The sequence below is a fragment of the Mesoplodon bidens genome, assembly GCF_964165515.1.
Source record: "Mesoplodon bidens genome assembly, chromosome: 12".
In the NCBI taxonomy this organism is placed as follows: domain Eukaryota; kingdom Metazoa; phylum Chordata; class Mammalia; order Artiodactyla; family Ziphiidae; genus Mesoplodon; species Mesoplodon bidens.
In genome coordinates this window covers 37766389-37785985 of record NC_138168.1, presented here as the reverse complement: position 1 = coordinate 37785985, position 19597 = coordinate 37766389, and the positions used below count along the sequence as shown (strand labels likewise).

Sequence of the window (19597 nt, the reverse complement as noted above, 5' to 3'; positions counted from 1 at the left end):
AACACCACTTCATAATAAAAACTTTCAAAATATTAGGGAGAGAAGGGAATGTGCTTTAGTCAGTGTTCTCCAGAAAAAGAAAACCAGTAGGATATAGATTATATATTACATATATATAATATATGTGTACCTGTACATATGTGTGTATATATATAGAGAGAGAATTGGCACACACTATTATGGAGGCTGAGAAGTACCATGACCTGCCATCTGCAAGCTAAAGATGCAGGACAGCCAGTGGTGTAATTCAGTCTGAGTCTGAAAGTCTGAGAACCTGGGAAACTGATGGTGTAAATCTCAATTTAAGGGCAGGAGAAGACCAAAGTCTCAGTTCAAGTAGTCAGGCAGAGAGAGTATCCAACTTTCCTCTGTCTTTTTGCTCTTATTGGGCCCTGAACAGATTGAATTATATCCACCCACACAGGGGAGGGCAATTTGCTTCACTCAGTGCCCCAATTCAAATGCTAATCTCTTCCAGAAACATCCTCACTGACACATCCAGAATAATATTTCACCAGATATCTGGGCACTCAGTGTCCTAGTCCAATTGATACATAAAATTAAAGCATTAGAATGTCTTCATCCTGATTTAGGACACCTATGAAGAAGCCACACTTAATATTATAGTAGTGAAAGACTGAATGCTTTTCCCCGAAGATAAGGAACAAAACAAAAAGATATGCTCTTGCCACTTCTATTTAACATTATACTGAAATTTCATGTATTGCCATGGCAATAAAGCAAATAAATAAATAAATAAATAAAAGAAATAAAAGGCATCCAGAATGAAAAGAAAAAATTAAAACTATATCTCTCTGTTGATGACAAGATCTTACATATAGAAAATCCAAAGAGGTCTGCTAAAACACTCTTATAACTAATAAATGAGTTTACGCAAGTTGCAGTATATAAGATAAATATACAAAAATCAATTATATTTCTATATTCCAGCAATGAAAAATTAAGAAAATAGAATTATAAAAGCTACATCTATTTCTAATACCATTAAAAAGAATAAAATAGAAGTACATTTTTAAAAGAAGCATAAGATTTGTATAATAACATCACAAAACATTGTTGAAAAAAATTAAGGACCTAAGTAAATGGAAAGGCATCCCATGTTCATTGACCAAAAGACAATATTATTAAGATAATAGTACTTCTTAAATAGATATACAAATTCAACTCAATCCCTATTAATACCCCACCTGGCTTTTTGTGGAAATTGACCAGTTATCCTAAAATTCATATGGCCCAGAATAGTCAAAATAATCTTGAAAAAGGAAAAAGTTGATGGATTCACACTTTCTAATTTCAAAACTTACTACAGTATTCAAGATTGCGTGGTATTTAGATAAGGACATAGACCAATGGAATAGAATTGAGATTCCAGAAATAAAGTCTTACATTTATGGTCATTTGGTTTTTCACAAGAGTGGCCAAACAATTCAATGGGGAAAGAATAAACTTTCCAACAAATGATGCTAAGACACCTGGATATCAATATGCAAAGGAGTGAAGGTGTTTCTCACCTACTGTATACAATACACCTACCTATTGTATATGTGTTCCTCACATCATATACAATAATTCATTCAAGATGACTCGTAAACCTAAATGTAAGAGCTAAAATTATTAAACCCTCAGAAGAAAATATACAGTTATTCCTTGGTGTCCTTTGGGACACCAGGAACACCCTGCAGATATCAAAAATCTGTAGATGCTCAAGACCCTTACATAAAATGGTGTAGTACATTCAGTTCTCCATATCCAAGGATGTAGAACCTGGGGATATGGCGAGCCAACTGTAGTAATAAATCTTTAGGACCTTAAGTTAGAAAAAGTCTTCCTAAATATAATACCCAAATCACAAGAAGGCAAAGAAAAATATATAAATTAGATTTCATCAAAATTTAAAACTTTGTGCAATGAACACAATCAAGAAAGTAAAAAGACAACCCAAAGATGAGAAAAAAATATTTGTAAATCGTATTTCTGATGAGGGATTTGTATCTAGAAAATGTAAAGAACTCTTAGAACTCAGCAGTAATAAGAAAAATAACCCAATATTAAAATGAGCAAAGGATCTGAACAGACATTTCTCCAAAGATATATAAATGGCCAGTAAGCACGTAAGAGATGCTCAATGTCATTAGCCATCAGGGAAGTGCAAATCAGAACCACACTGAGACACCACTTCATTCTCAAAAGAATGGCTATAATCAAAAAGATAATAACATGTCCATGAAGATGTGAAGACACTGGAATCCTCTATACAGTGTTGGTGGTAATGTAAAACTGTGCAGCCATTTGGAAATCTGTCTAGGAATTCCTCAGTTAAACACAGAATTAACATATGACCCAGCAATTCTACTTCTAGGCATGTACCCAAGAAATATAAAAACATATGTCCACTCAAAAACTTGAACATGAATATTCATAGCAACCATATTTATCATATCCCCAAAGTATAAATAATCCAAATATCCATCCTTGATGAATGGATAAAATGTGATATATCTAAGCAATGGAGTGTTATTCTGTAATGAAAGCATAAAGGAATAAAGTGGAATGAAGTTTTGACATACTACAGTATAGATGAATATTGAAAACATTATGCTAAGTAAAAGGAGCCAGTTAAAGACCACGTGTTGTATGATTCCACTTATAGAAAATGTTCAGAATAGAAAAATCTATACAGAAAGTAAATTAGTGGTTGACTAGGGTTGGCCAGTGGGAGGAGTGTGTGTGGAGGATTGCAGTAGATGGGAGTGACTGTTAATGAATATAAGGTTTCTTTCTGGGATGCAGAAAATATTTTAAATTGATTGTGGTGATGATTGTGCAACTCCATGAATATACTAAAAACTATTGAATGGTACACGTTAAATAGGTGAATTGTATGGTATATACATTATATTTTAATACAGCTTTTATTAAAAAATAAAAAACTAAACTAAACTTGGCATCTACAACACAACTCAGCAATTGCACTCTTGGGCACTGATTCCACAGGAAAGAAAGCTTATGTTCACACAATACCTGTACACAGATGCTCACAGAAGCTTTGCTCATAATAGCCAAAACCTGGAAACAACCCAGATGGACTTTAATCAGTGAATGGTTAAACAAACAGTGGTACAACCACACCGTGGAAAATTACTCAGCAATAAAGAGGAACAAATTATTGGTATACACAATAACCTGGAGGAAGCTCCAGCGAACTATGCTAAGGGAGAAAAGCAAATCCCAAAGGTTACATACTAGATGAGCCTATTTATATAACATTCTTGAAGTAACAAAATTATAGAAATGGAGAAAAGCTTAGTGGTTGCCAAGGATTAAGGGGGATAGGGTGGGGGATGAGTGTTGTTTATTGTAAAATATTTATTTTAATCTTTTCTTCATAATTTTCTAACATTTCCATAATTGAAATAATAATACCTTTTCCCATCTAAAAAATGTTTTTCTCTGTTCAAGAATCCAAGTTGTTTAATAGCAGTCTAAAGGTATAAAAGCTCAGCTCCTGCTAAAAATCATTAAAACAATTTTTGAACATTTGACTCTGATTTCAGGCAACTAATTTCATTGATTATCTTGTTACTGTTAAGAGGAAACTGCTTATCAAATTCATTATGTATTTTCTGAGAATGCTGTTTGATAATGAACATTTTATTATTATTAAAAATCTTTTATACAACAAACAAGCAGCTTTTCCACTTTGCTCTGCCTTAGCAAGTTGTAAATGCCACTTATGGTGAAATCGGTATCCTATCTTCATCTAGACTCTTGTTCTTTACTTAGTACTAGCTTCTTCATTTCTACTAATTTCTACTAATATCTGCTTCAATAGTATACCTTCATTTTAACTTCGAAAATCTATCCATATGTATTCTTTAAACTAAAAAAAGAAATTATTTTTTGTTTAAAATAATAGTATATATTTCAATTTGAATACCAGATGGATTACATAAGTCATTGTAACTTATGCCATCTGCATAAAATATTCAAACAACTGCATTATAGTGTTACATCAGTACACAGAAGAAATCATTTGAACTAAACCACTCCATTGCCACTGACTATATCACTGCTCTGCTGTGTTTATGTGTAATATTAAAGATGACACAAGTGCTACATCACATGCTCTACAATACAACATCATACATGATGTAAAGTTTTAAAAAAAATATAATGTTGTATTTCATGGGAAAATGTCTTCTATGGCCTCAGTTCCAAATTTTTAATTAAATTAATTAAAATTAAATAAAATTTAAAATTTTATTCCTTAGTTGCACTAGCCACATTTCAGGTTTCAATAGTCCTGCATATTTTATTAAAAGCCATAACAAAACAAAAATCCAGTCCTATACCTTAGCCTGAGGTAGCAAAATTCCTTTGAAGAGTTTTGTAGCAAACTACTGATACTGTCAAAAGTGTTCCCAAATTCAAAGAAAGGAGCAAAGGTAAAATGCTCGTTTCTCTAATGACAACTAATAGCAAATCACTGTATTCTTACTTTCAAGGAATAGCACTGACAATACACTAGGCCTGAGATTTGGAAAGAAACAAAACTCTGAATAAGGTTGAGTTAGGATGGATAAGGTAGCTGTTGTATATCTACTGACAATGCAAAAATATATATATAAGAAATCTTTAGCTACCATTTTTACTTTCAAAATACCATTTTGTTCTTATAGCCATAAGAGTTTTACTCTAAGAATTATATACATTACAGCATCAGTGTAGAAAAAAATGGAAGCAACAACTTGCAAAGGTTCGACCCCAAAGAGCAGCTCTGAAAATGAAGCCTGGTAGGCTTGATGCTTACTCGCTAACTGCTTACTAAGACCAAGGCTACATATAGTGATCTCAAGATTTCTGTTTGCACAATATTAGTTCTCAAGTACCTTCAAATGCAGACAAAGTCTTTCTGACTTTGGAGGATTACCCTTTTCTTAATGCTACCTTATTTGGCTTCTTGAGAAGGAATTTTGCTGTTTTTTTTAAAAATTCACTTTTTTTTTTTCCCTCACAGACATAAATAGCTCTAGTGCTTTCCCTGGATTCCAAGGAGATCTATGTCATGGATATCAACACCTTCAACCTCATCATAGTAACTGTCACCATCAAATTTGCTCCTTATGAGGTCCTTTATGAAACATCTTCCTAAGGGTTATAGTATTACAGGTAGACTTAAATATGGTTGTTTTAACTATGTTCATATCTTAGTCATGGCTATCTATGTCGTCACCTCCTTCCCTTTTGATAAAATGGATTCCTAATTCACCCAGGTAAGTTCTGTTTATTTGTTGGAGTCAGGCTGGGGTTCCCTGCTGCTAGTATACCCTGAGCAGCCTAGTGTAAGTGGGAAACTGAAGTCCAACCCAAATGCATTCAATGTTAACCCTCTGTGAGAGGAGCACAGACATGCAAGTGACCTTTCTCATTCATAGAAATGTGAAGGCTGGATAAACCGCAGCTAATAGACAAAGAAAAATGTTTCTAGGATCATTCCTCTAAATGTTTATTAATATAGTTTAACCGAAAAAGGGTAATGACTATTTCTATATATTTCTATTACATGATTTTTTTCCTCTTTTATTTGAAGACAAGATTATATTAGGAAGTCTAAACAGATAACTTTTAATATCATCTCTCTACTGATGTTAATTTCAGGTTTGTTTTAAAATATTTATTAAATTTAATACTTGAAAGCATTGAATTTCTGATATTTTAATCAAGTAAATATTAAAAATGAATATCCCAATCACTTAGGTATTTAAGTTACAAGTGATTTCTCTGCAGTATATATGAGTTTATATATGAACATACTTCAAAATTTTGCAATGACTAAATGGAATGTGTTTGGAAATTAGCAAAAGGCTATTTGTTTTAAACTCTGTCTCAAGAAAAAATTATTTCTGAAAGTATCATAAGAACATTCTTATAAGCTATTATACTGAATCTTTAAAGCATATTCCTGAAAAGAGAATCATTACTTGTGCTCAGTGAAAACAGAAGAATTTGTGTAGCTGTATTAGGGCTAAAAGTCTTTAAAATTGAAATAAGAGGAAAACCAATGAGATCAAAATATTATATATCTATAGAAAAAATGCTGGAGGTTATTGTGACAAGATACTAAGAACTGTCTTTGGAGGTTGGACTTGGGACATTTTCCCCTTCTTTTCCTAAAATTCTCATGAGTCATATGCATTATTTTTATAAGAGAAAAAGAAATTTGCTTAGAATTACAATAGTTAATATTCATGGAGAGGAAGAACAATGAAAAATGGGAGTTTTTCTTCTATTTAAGCATTAATTCTGAATATGAATTGTTTGTCAAAGCAAATCTCACATGTTAATAAAAAGACCATTAATTAAACTATTAATAAAAGACCATTAATTAAAAAACTATGGGGCTTCCCTGGTGGCGCAGTGGTTGAGAGTCCACCTGCCGATGCAGGGGACACGGGTTCGTGCCCCGGTCCGGGAGGATCCCACATGCCGTGGAGCGGCTGGGCCCATGAGCCATGGCTGCTGAGCCTGCGCGTCCGGAGCCTGTGCTCCGCAACGGGAGAGGCCACAACAGTGAGAGGCCTGCGTACCGCAAAAAAAGAAAAAAAAAAAAAACTATGTATAAGATATGGATGGAAGTGAATTCATGATGCATTTTTTTTTCAGCTGTATAAGAATGTAATCCAGAATATTATCTTTAAATAATTATTTTAAAGTAATCTACAATCAAGATCAAATTATTAACTAAACAAAAATGCAATTGAGTGTCAGATCTTAACATTAACCATAGGTAAACTGGATGTATTTCCAGGAACACAAGCATTTATATTGGAGGAAATGGTTTCATCTGCCACAGAGTTTAACAATTCAACTATTAAGCCTTACAATAAGAATCACAGTAAGTCCGTACTGAGAGTTTATCACATGTTTAGTGTTTTATGTAAACGATCTATACGACACAAACTTATATCCCCAGTTTATCTATACTTTCTTACCTATAAGAACACAGAAGCCTGGAGAGGTTAAATAAATCCCTAGTGAGAGACAGATGTAGGATTTCATGCCACAATCTAGGCTATGCACTTAATCATTATGTTAAAATGCATTGCAGCGACTCAACAATTCTTTATATCCATTATTAATGCTTCTTTCTGATTCTTTGGTCTTTATTTAATTGTTTTTGTAATAAATTAAAGTGAAGCACAAACTCATAGTGTTCTGAAAACAGTCAAGGGACCTACAAAGCAAACTAATTTATGGTGTAGCCATAAATTATGGTGTAGCCTCTAATGAGCTGTAATTACAATATTTAATAAATGAAACACCTACTTTTAGAGATAATCAAATATTTTCACTGCACTCCACTAATGCTATGGTGTATACAATAGGCTAATAACAATCATAGGCTAATAACAATCAAAAGTATTATTCAAATGCTGTCGGGAAAGATAAAAGTACAATTTATTGCCAACACTGTACTATTCTTCTACTAAAACAGATTTCATATGGAAACTGGGTATAAGAAAAATAAATTATGTAATCATCCATAATTTAACTCCAATTAAGATGGCATGTCTTATTCTTACAGAACACACTCATTCAAGCACATGTTTGCACATACACACACATTCACTCATCCGAAATGTTCTTTATTTATTACTATTGAAGAATTTCTCTGCATACTGGAGGTCAATGAAAGTGCTCACCAGTATGCGTTAGACATTTAAACAATTGTAGACACTGCCAGGGTCACTAATATTACAGCAAAAAGAAAAATTTGAGTTACTTTAGAATCTGATCCCTTTAAGACATTTAGCAGTAATGTTTAATCTAGTCATATTTTAAAAGCAATATTTTTAGGAATCTGTTATAGTCAGCTTGCAGTTATCAACACCTATTAATGAACTCTAAAGTTTATTTTGTTCTTTTCCCAATCTGTGTGGGGTTAGGAGGAAGGATATAAAAAACTAGGAATGAGTTATAAATTGTTTACTACTTGTGAATATGCATGATGATTGAGTATCAAATCATTGAGTGTCAGAAGGACTCATGATCTTATATTTTGTTTGCTTCCAAAGGGGAATAACAGTTCTGTGTTGTCTTTAAATAAAAATCTAAGTATCAAAGATGGCAGCAGCAGTAAGTAATAGTGAACTTCATTTTGCTTTATGATGAAATGAAAGGACCAACTAAACTACCATGTGATGTCTTAAATCAGCTCTTAATATCAAAGAACAAAGTGATATTACCGCTATTTGGACTTCTGGAAAGAAATAAGAAGACAAATGAACAAAAGAAACTTCAGCTGACCAAAGATGCTAATTAGTGTAAATTCCATTTGCAAAGAAAGAATAGCTTCCCTCCAAAGAGACATCACAGTGCATGCAAAATCAAGAACATTAACTGCCAAGGACATTCTGGATTTAGTAGAAGTTTCAGTGTTTTCACTCTGTAATCAATGGACAATCTAGAGGAATACTATGTCTTTTTGGATATTCTAAAGTTAGATGTCCCCCTCAAAAAAAAGACCACAAAAAACAATAAGCATGATTAATAGCTCTTAGCCACAATGCCAGTAAATACAATCTCAAAAAATTTACAAAACAGAGTCTGGATTTTTTGTTTGTATATTTGATTTAGAAACACCAAATGATGCTTTTATTCAGCTATTTATGTAAAAGAAATAAATTTTTCATTTTCATTATTAAGAAATAAAACATGCCAGCTTTTGATAATATTTATCTCAGCCTATTTTTATGTATCCAAAAATATGCACTTCTTGAATTTCCTTCAAATTTTTGCCTAACCAGTGGCTATGAACTCTTACAGTGACAATATTATCCATTATCCAGCATTTGACATGACAGCTCAACATCACTCCATTAACTGACTTTCGAGTTTTCTCCCTCCCTGTGGGGCCCTCTCTCCTAAGATTGATGAGGTGTGACGCAGTGTTTGAGCTGCCATCCTGACTTGACAAACAGCAAGAGTGGTCCCTGCACAGAGCGGAGGAAGGAGGGCAAAGGAGAGAGAGAACCACAGTGTATCCTGGAATAACAGCAGCCTCACACACTTGCTTTCCAAGGGAATTAAAACATCTTTTCTCAGACTTTACACTTCAGTCAAATACATGACTTCTTCCTTTCAAGTTCCCCAAAGCTTCATTCGTACATATTGAAAATGTAACAATTAGAGAGGGATTATTAAACTTCTGTCCCTGTGATATTTCAGACAAGCTAAGATAAAAGTTACTACTCCTTCCAAGTTTAAATACATTGAAACTCCAATCACTTACAATTCCCAGAATGGTGTTATTGCTTACTTTTTAACTATTGAATTCACTCTGGCAGAGCTAGGGTAATAAAACCCATCATATTCTAATTTTCAGACAGCTTGATAGAACCAATGTTCTTAGTATAGATAAAGTGTAATGGAGCACTTTCTTTCCCATAGGAAAGTCTTTGACTCATATGCTCTGATGCCAACTAGCCTTCACATCTGCTGTTTCACCGTTGATAGCTGTAACTTGGCATGCTAAACTAGTGTCTGATGAAGCAGCTTTCCTCAAAGGCACCATTTTATTTCTTGCAATGGGAACATAGTAAAATGGTGTTGGTTTTCTGTAGGCCTTATGCAAATCCCTGTAGTAAACATAGGATCAGGCCTCACATACAATAAATTGTGTGTTTGTTAGTTGAGGATGGGGGAGGAAGACAACCTCTTTGGGTAAAAATCACCCCCTTACTCTGCCAATAAATTAAATGCATCATAAAGAAGTGGTTTAAATTTTTCAAACTTAGGACTAATTAATATCAAAGCCATAAGAGGCACTGAAAAGAATACAAAAACACTTCAAAAATACCAGTTTATAATATTAAACAAAATATTATCATTTAACCTAATGTTAACAGTAATCCATTACCCACACCAATATCTTGACACCATTAATAGAAAAGAAGAATAATATGGGAGAGTTAGAGAAATGATATGACTACAAAAATCTTTGGTGAGATATTTTTTTTAGATTTCTAGAAAAAGTGTCTGAGGAAGAACACGTCAACGTGAAGAGATGAAAATTTCAGTAATAATGTTAATCATTAATCTAAACGAATTGCTCAGATACACTGGCGTTCAATCACATAAAGCTTTTTTTTTCACTCATTTAAGTATGTAGAAAAATTTAAAAAGTAAATTATCCACAAACTTGAATACACGAAGTAAACTAAAAATTCAAAATGAAGTCTCTATTTATTCTAAATAACCATAGAGTTATTACCCAGGTTAGTAACTTGCAAGCAAGTTACTAGAACAGATTTTGGCTTGGAAGCCTAAATATATCTTGTTTTTCCATCCCCCAAGATAGGGCAGAATGTCATGTTTGAGGAACATGTTGTTTCATTTTAGATCTGCAGGGGGATATGGAAGAATTATCAAGTGACACAAAGGAAGCCTTCAATTAAAATTATGTAATAAGCTACCCCATCCATTAATATAGGTACATTCTTTTTTCTACAACAAGGAAAGGAGTGACAGTAGTTCACTAAATATTACAGGATCGAACAATAAGCTCAGGTAAGAAAACTACCTGAGCCCAAATCTCAAACTACTTCTCAGAACCTAACTTAATATATACCTATAGTGTGAAGTACTTCACCTCTTCTTAATCTCCTCCTGCTTAGGAAAACACAAAAGTCACATGTGCAATCCTTCCAATACTCTAATATGCCCCTTTATGGGTCTCTTCTTTAATTTCCCCTCTGCGCACCCCCCATGATAGAAGAAACTGCAATAAAAGTTTATAAAGGAAAGGTGAATATATTCACTGCTCAAGTCCCATAGAACATATATTTTCTCAACTTTTTAGAGACACAAGCAAAAATCAGGATTTACCCCACCATACTTTTCGGAGAAAGCTCTAACCTTCTTCATACTGCTACAACACAATTCTGATGCATTCCTATTGGGGGCCTCCAGGAATGTTATCAAAAGTGAATATGTAATTAGATTATTTATTCTCGGTAAATCTGTTGAAAAAGCTTTAAACGCATTCAGGTAAATAATTCAAAAGAAGTAAGAATGTGGTCAGCGGAGTTATCATTTCATGCCTCTAATATTTTATGGGGTCTGGGTTTCAGAAGAGAAGAATGCCCACCCTAATATGAAAGAAATGGAAGTAGATGAAATCAGTTATTAACTATTATTGCCAATAAAGAAGGGGTTATTTAAATTTCAAATTAAATTAACTCTCTCTACACATTAGAATCACCAGAGGAGGTTACAAAAAACTCAGATGCCCAGGATCCTACCTCAAGAGAGTTTTAATTACTTGACTTAGAGAGGGGTGTGGGGCTCGGTATTCTTTAAAAGCTCCCCAAGTGCTTCTAATGTTCTAATGTGCAGACAGGTTGAGACTACTGATTTAAACAAATGGATATTTTAAAGATGTTTGAAACTTAGTGGATCTATCCAAATAGGACAAAATAATGACTCTATCCCTTGAGAAAGGAAAACTGATATGAAAATCAAGAATATTCTCTTATTCATCAGAGTGGTATACTGTTCATCACAGACAAGACCGTATTTCCATATGATGTATATGTTATCTAGTTCTACTGGTTGCCATATTTCCTAGGACTTCAGTACATAAAAAACTAGCCCTATGAGTTAAAGTAGTGCTTTAACGGGATTCTGAGAAAGTAGTCAGTATGACTAGTGTTACTGTGCTCTGGTCTAGAATTTATGATGCATGCATAGGGATTTGTTTTTCTATCAACAAGCCAAAATTTTTAATCACTAAACTTTGATGTTAATATATCTATGCTCATGTTAATATTTGAGTTTTAAATTACCTTCTAGGCACAGGGACAATATCCCCCATGTGAGACATGAAGCTGACATTTGAGACCCTTTTTCTCTAACTTATTGAGGAGAAAAGGGGGTTGTCATTACTAAGCATAAACTGACTCCAGGTAAATAAAATTATCTAAAAACAAAGCTATGTGGCTGGTTAGTAACACCTAAGTAAACAGGGCAACTCTTACATGAGCAAGTATTTAAGAAATAATCTCTGTACTTACTATGGTACTAAAGTACAATAGTGAATTTTCTAATTATTATATTGTCAAAGAATCCCTTCTGGATAATGGTGGAAAATGATTAGAATATATAAAGTAGTAAATCTGGTACACAATTAAAGACATATTTGAGTTCTATCCATGTGCAAATAATTACTGAACTTTTTCTTTGCAATGACCATACTCAATGAGGAATTTGTTATATAAAATATAAAAGTCTTTTAAAGAATAAGTCCTGGAGATCTAATGTGCAGAATAGTGATTATAGTCAACAATACTGTGTTCTAAACTTCCAAGTTGCTAAGAAGCAAGATCTTAATTGTTCTAACCACAAAAAAGAAATGATAATTTTAATGTCATGGAGGCATTGGCTAATGCTAGACTGGTAATCATATTGCAATATATAAATCTCTCAAATCAAAACACTGTACATCTTAAAGTTACAAAATGCTGTATGTTGATTATATCACAATAAAAATAAATAAAATAAATTCAAAACTAACTTTAAATATCTTTCCCATCTTCAAAAACTATTGTAGGTCAATTTCCTGAATATGGAAAATGGAAATTCCCAAGTATTCTACCATCAATATAAGAGGAGGAAATAAACATTTATTTCAGAAAACACTTTTCAATCTGAAAAGTAACTACAGATGCCATGTTGATATTTTACTTTTCTAATGTATAAATCTCTTTATAGTAAATATATTATAATTGAATTATCACCACTGTTCTAAATAAAAATAACAGAAATTATGTTTTACAGAAATTAAGAAATATCTAATGAATGGTATGTTTCTAAATCCATTTATTAAGTGCATGCAATAAACTGCCAACTTTTTACATTCTATCCCTTGACTCAAAAATTACTTATGTTCTTTTGGCATTTAAGAAGCAAAATTCACTCAAGCTTTCAAAAAGTCATTACAGGCATGCCATACCAGGCTTACAAACCTATACTGTCACCCCAGCATAATTTAATTTTAGAAGACCATTGAACTGATAAGGTCAGAATAAGTAGCAGACTATAAAGAACGTGTTATAGTTGTATCTGCCCCAATGGCTTAAGGCAAATGTTTTAAAACCTTAATATGATCAAGCAGTTGAGGTCATGTAGGTGAGCCAAAATGACTAATGCACTTAGCTCTTCTGAGTAATGATGCATATGCCATGATGTCTTTGGCTATTACTTTTATTGTTGATACTATGGGTCCCTTGGCTATTGCTTTCATAATTAATAAGTCACTTAACCTCTCCATGGCCCAGTTTCCTCGTCTGTTAAATGAGCATAATGATAATTGCTTCCTACTTTCCTTAGGGGTTGCTATGAAGATTAATGAGCTGGCATTTAGAATGTACTGAGTTCTTCTAAAGAGGGAAACTATGCATAAACAAAAAACAAAACAAAATAAAACCCTCTTTGTTGCTAAGTAACAAGAAATAAAACTACCCCCCCCATGGATTAATCCACTTGCTTGCATTCCTAACACTGTAAACTTCATACACTTCTGAATAAATTGACTTTTTAACCCAAGGTTAAAACGGAAATGCCATAGAGGGCTACGTGTTTTGAAGAAAACTTTTTAGCTCTCTACAGAGCAGAGAAATTTTGAAAGTAAACACACATTCTACCTAAAACCTCTGTCATAGATGTTCCATCAATGAATGCAATATTCATTGTGCCAATAGATAACTGTACAGAATTTGATTTTAAAAAAAGTGAGTTGCCACCTTAAAGAAAACCTAACTATGTAACACTGATAACAGATGACAATGAAATCATTAGAGGAGGTTGGGAAAATGAGAATCTGTAAACTTAGGGGGAAATAATATTTTTAAAGTGTGTTTTATAGTAACTTAGAAGATAGAAAACATACTAATAATCTTCTGGACTTGGACAAAGAAATATTCAGACAAATTGACTTAATATTCAAAGTACCAGCTGGTAAATTTAGCTACATAGGATAAGATAGTACAAGAAAGAGATAGACTATTAACAATAAGAAGAACAACAAAGAGGAGGACGAGGAAATAGTTTTATAAAGAACTGGGCAGTTTGCAAACAGAATTTAGAGGTGATATGAAGGAGCTAGAATTTGTACGGTTGGGTCATAAAATTGTTTGCGATCTTCAGTATCTCAAGCCAGTAAAAGTTCTCAAAATTGTTTCAACATGGCTCCAGGCCTTAATTAAAAATCAAATTAAGCATGTTGCCTTGAGGTGCTTTGTTAAAACCTCTGAAAAAGTTAAGGAAATGCCTTGTAGATTTTCTCCTCTGGATTAAAAAGCTTCTAGCCCAAAGTAGCAATGATTAAATCTAGAGAGAGGCACATTTTAATATGAACAGTGGGTGTGGTTTTTAGATTATAAATGGACTCAACTGGCTATATTTAAAGGCCAAAAAAGCTTAGCAGAAATAGAGTCTGTTCCAAAGGTATTAATAGAAAAGCCTCTGGGCCTTCAAATTTCTAGGAGTAGGACAGCTGACTTATAAGCTCAATGAAGGTTTATGTTACATGCCACTAAGAGTTTTTGGTCATTTGTTAAGCAACATTATTGTAGCAACTGTTAACTAATAGAGCCCAAAACACATGCAAAGTCTGTGCTGGGAACTGGAGATCCAAGTGTAAATGATACAGAGTCAATTGAGGTACCTGTGCTGTGCAGTGTAGTATGGAAACAGAAGAATTAATGGAATACAATTTGGGGTGATAATTTAATAACTGAGGTATAAGTGCTCAGAAAATTTAAAAAAGGAGTATCTTACCCAGACTGGGTCGATTTGGGTAGGGGAAAGGATCAAGAAAATTTGCCTGGATGAACTGAATTTGGATCCAAGGAATAAAGAAAATATAACGAATTAAGTTGGTAGATAAGGGCAGAAAAGCATAACAGAAGGAGGTGTATCATGTAGTCATCATATGACACGGACTAACCAGTTTGGCTGAAGTTTAGAGTGTGAGAGCAGCTGGCTAAAAACTAAAAAGAAGCCAGACCATGATGTGCCTTGTAAACCTGATAAGGATCTAGGTTCTTATCCTAAAGCAAAGAAGGGGGGGTGATTTTGGAGGGTGTTAAGTCACCTTGTAGAGTGTAGAGAACAATAGGGAAAAAAATTGGGAAAGAGGAATGTTGCAAAACCCTGGACAGAGATGACACTGTTCTGAACCAGGATGGTGGTAAAGGAAATAGAAAGATATACAGGAGGTAGACAAGTGTTGGGAGGTGCTGGGAGATGCACAATATTTGTCTAAGGTTTAACCCAATCCCTTCCACATAAGAGATAAGTAAATATTTATTGAATAAAAATTTATTCTTAAAACTGAACATCCATATCATATAATTGAGAGCATATGATGCATGATGAAACTGGCTGAAATAAGACATCCTACTTATTAGATTACCAAAAAAAGTTAAAATTAAGAAAGAACATTTTTTCATATTAAATAATTTTTAAAGTTCCCTTTACCTGTGATGTGGCATAAATTCCCAAAAGAATTGTTAATTGCATCTCAATATATTATTTCACAATACATAGCCTAGAAAATAGCTTCTGAAAACTGCCCCCTCAGATTTTTTAAAAATTTCACTTATCAAATTATTCCTTCTTCGTGACAACAATAATGAGAAGAATGAAGTAATTTAAATAAGATAAACATGGTGTGATCTTTTAAAATCTATTTTAAAATTATCTAGTTGTGGGTCATAGAAACATAATTTACTTGACTATGTTTAAAATCATTCTAAATTCTGAATTTTTAAAATTAGCCATGTATTCTAGTAATGGTAATTTATAATGTCTATCAAGCTTTTATTAGGCACTTAGCATATCGTGTAGAACTTTCATTTAACATTAAAAAAAATTGTGAGAATGGTTCTGTTAGTCATTCTAATTTAGAGATGAGGAGTCAGAGGTTTACAAGGGGCAGTGTCTCATCTAAATACAGCCAATAGGTGGTGGAGTCTGAAACTAAGCTCAGGTTTCTCTAATTCCACAGTTTCTTTCCCTCTTACCAACGATTCTAAATTGTAGACTATGTTTCAGAAGTATTAAGTGATTCACATTAGGTATCTGATACCATTTAAATGCCCTTTTAACATGTGGCAGAAATCTTTTTTAATAACCATGAAAGAGGATATGCATTTCCTTTGATACCTTTTGGAAAGACAGACTATATTAGCATATGTGGCAAAGACAGAGATTTCAGGTAGACCAAACCCAGAGAGAGAATTTGCAGAAATTGAAAAACCTGAGTCATAAGTTGCATAGAAACAAGGTGATTTCAGCATCATTTTGTAAAACATATGACTTACTTTGAAAATACAGGCATTCTCAAAAGAGACCATAACACCTACAGGCTATAGCTGAGTTATATAGTTTTTATATAGCTATAGCTGAAGTTATACTTCAAGGAGAAAGAATGTGCTGTTGCTTGGTGACATTCTATAGAGTGTTCAGCCCTGGGGTAAGATTTCAGTTCTGCTGCACCAAGTTCCCAGATTCTGAGAATGTTTTGATCCTACTTTATTGTTTTTCAATAAAATCCTTGCTGTCCCACTGCAAACCATTGCAAGTTCAATGGGGTAGCCCATTTTGAGATTCTGTGCCTTCCAGAATATTAGATGGATGAATGTCCAGAGAATAGGAACTGTTTCTGCTTGTTTCTACCAGTCCTTATTTTCCTTCTTTTTCTATAGGCTCTGAACAAGTTGACCTTGTCTCGTCATAACAGAAAGAAATGTCTGTATGGAAAACATTCTTACATGTAATCATTCTATTCTTCTGGAATACCCACGCCTTGTAGAGTCTGACTCAACTCTACTATTCAAGTTTCAGTAAATATGTATATTTATTTATTTACATTCAAAGATAAAACCTTGTTGGGGAAAAATAATTTTACTTTTTTACAGATTCTCCTCCAAACAAAAATGGAATACTTATAAAGCAACAACTCCTTGCCATTTGCAAGTATAAAAATGTTTTGCCTTGATGGTCATATATTTAGTTGTATACCTCTCCACCACCTGAGGAATATGCTATTGATTGTTCTGTACAAATAACAATTTTGCTACACTCTTAAATTCATTAATAGAAAAAGGTTTGTTGGCATTCTATCATGTTAATACATAAATTTTGGATAACAAGTAGGACTTACCTTGAAAAAAGTCATGGTTGCACCATCCTCTACCGTTCCATACTCTATCTTGGTTTGCTTAGCTAAATCATCAGCAGAGTCAATAGGGGATTCCATGCGCTCCACTGTCAGAAAGGCTGCTAAGTTAGCAGTATACGAAGAAATGATGATAAGTGTGAAAAACCACCAAATGCCTCCCACTATCCTGGTGGACAGCGCTTTGGGCATGAGCTCAGAACCTAACAGAGATTGGGGGGAAAAGGTGAAACGAATACAGAGAATTTGATCAGCAGTCAGGTACTTTTGGTCATAGTGGCAGAATGGAATCACTGTGTAATAAAAGCTTAAATCACAGATTTACATATCTCTGTAGTAAGCAAGGAACAGCCATTGGGAGAGCAGAGGCTAATTTCAGATAATACGGAGTCTCTTAGGACATCTGAGTTTACCTATAGTGACAGGAGACTCAAGTTCTACCTGAGACAGTGCAAAATAAGAATTACATATTAATGACTGGGTAACCTTTATAAAAATAGCATTAGAAGGGAGAAATCTCTCTCTCTCTCTCTCTCTAGTTTATAAACCACTTTTATAGATTTTCATATCTTGTTAGTTATGTGGGTTTTAGAAGAAATGACTTAATGTACATTCCAATCCATTTCTTAAAAAGCTTTATTTATGTAAAGTTTCATTTTTCATGCGCATGAAGCCCAAAAATCTTGTCTATACTGCCATTTAAAAAAGTAATGTTGTAGGAAAATAATTTTAATTATCCACATTTCTTGAGCTGTGGGGTTTTAGTCCAGTTTTTATTTTAAAATAGGTAGTAAATTATTTTCTTATGCATAAACAAATGTCTCCTATCACTATAGTTAGCCTCAATGAGGGAAATCAGAATAAGAATAAATAGTTAAATTGCCATAAATTTATTTTTACACACATATAAAAATTTCATAATTATATTATAAAACATGGCTGGAGTTGCCTGCTCATGGTATTAATAAGAGAATGAGATCTGATAATTATATTTTGCTTTTGAGTATTATTAATTTTAATTAATTTAGGTTATAAAATAAAATTCTAACAATTTTTAAATTGAGTCCTTTGGTTTTACCACATTATTTGCAGTCTTAATATTGAAATGAACACATATCGCATGTGTAACTTTTTTCATTAAAAAAGTATACTAAATTTATGGATATATATATTACTATTCACTTAATCATTTTGAACCTACAGTCAAGAAAGCATTGGCTACAAATTAATTAATTTTAATAGGGTTTGAGTAAAATGGAATGAAGCAAAGATGGACTCCATTTGCTGTTTTGTTTAACTTATTTTTTAATATAATAACGGATGCAGTAAGGTAACATATCTTTAGAAGGAATGAAAAATACAACAAATTATCATGTTAACATTGAAAAGAAGTGGTATCATGACTTGGCTGTATCAAAACAGCCCATCTTATACTGCAGTTCATCTCACCCTTCCAATTTCAAACAAACAAACAAACAACATTTTAAAAAGCAGACAGACTTGGACATGACAGCCAACTCCAGCTCCAGACTCTGCCTACCACTCTGTAAGGAAAAAAAACAGAAAAGTACCTTTCTGACGTAGTTGCTCCTAGGCCCTGTCAGACACACACTCGGACACCGAAACACTAAAATATTCAATATTCCCAAGATGATCAGCAGCTATGGCTGCCCAGTCTACTTTTTTTTTTTTTTTTTTAACAACACCACCAATAAAGTCAAACAAGACTGGGAAAGAAAAAAAAACAGTGGAGACATTCGACAAAAATGGCCCAATTACCACAAGTTCATATCTTACCCAAGGACTTAAACGAGTACCTCCTAGGCTTGTGAATCAGAGCCTGGTTAGGGGCTGACTGTCATGTACTCAAGGTAACGTCATGTCCAGCACTATATCCCACTAATTCCTGGGGAGCTGGGCATCAGCCAGAATAGTATGGGTTCCTCTTTCATGTATCCACCAGCAGTGAAGTAGTTATGTGGCAAAGCAAATGTATATTTGAATTTTTCATTGTTCGGACTACTTGTCATCATTTTTAGAGATATCAGATATAGTCTTATTTCTAATTGCTAGATTATATAGATATCAAGTTCATCTCACCAGTATACATATTCAAAAGTCTCCAAATATTTTATAAAATATAAGTAAAAAAGAATATTTTATTTTCCAAAGTGGTAGGAAAAATCATTTAAAAATCTTTATTATGGTCAGATCTTTATTATGAGAATAATTTGTTCCAGGCTATTAAGGTTATTAGCCAGTGACTAGCAATTTGCCAGGGGGAATGGCATAACCCAGTGCTACTTATAAAAGATGCTTGTCTCATATGATAGA

The 19597-nt window shown here is 33.4% G+C and overlaps 1 protein-coding gene across 6 annotated transcripts in view; it reads right to left on the bottom strand.

Annotated features, from left to right (window-relative positions):
* The window catches only part of GRIK2 (glutamate ionotropic receptor kainate type subunit 2), a 638500-nt gene that overhangs the window by 89925 nt on the left and 528978 nt on the right, over positions 1 to 19597 (bottom strand). For all 6 annotated transcript variants that reach the window (XM_081251561.1, XM_081251565.1, XM_081251560.1 and 3 more), the window contains one exon: positions 17249 to 17466. In XM_081251561.1, the coding sequence (XP_081107687.1) occupies positions 17249 to 17466 (218 nt within the window). The remainder of the gene's footprint in view (positions 1 to 17248; positions 17467 to 19597) is intronic.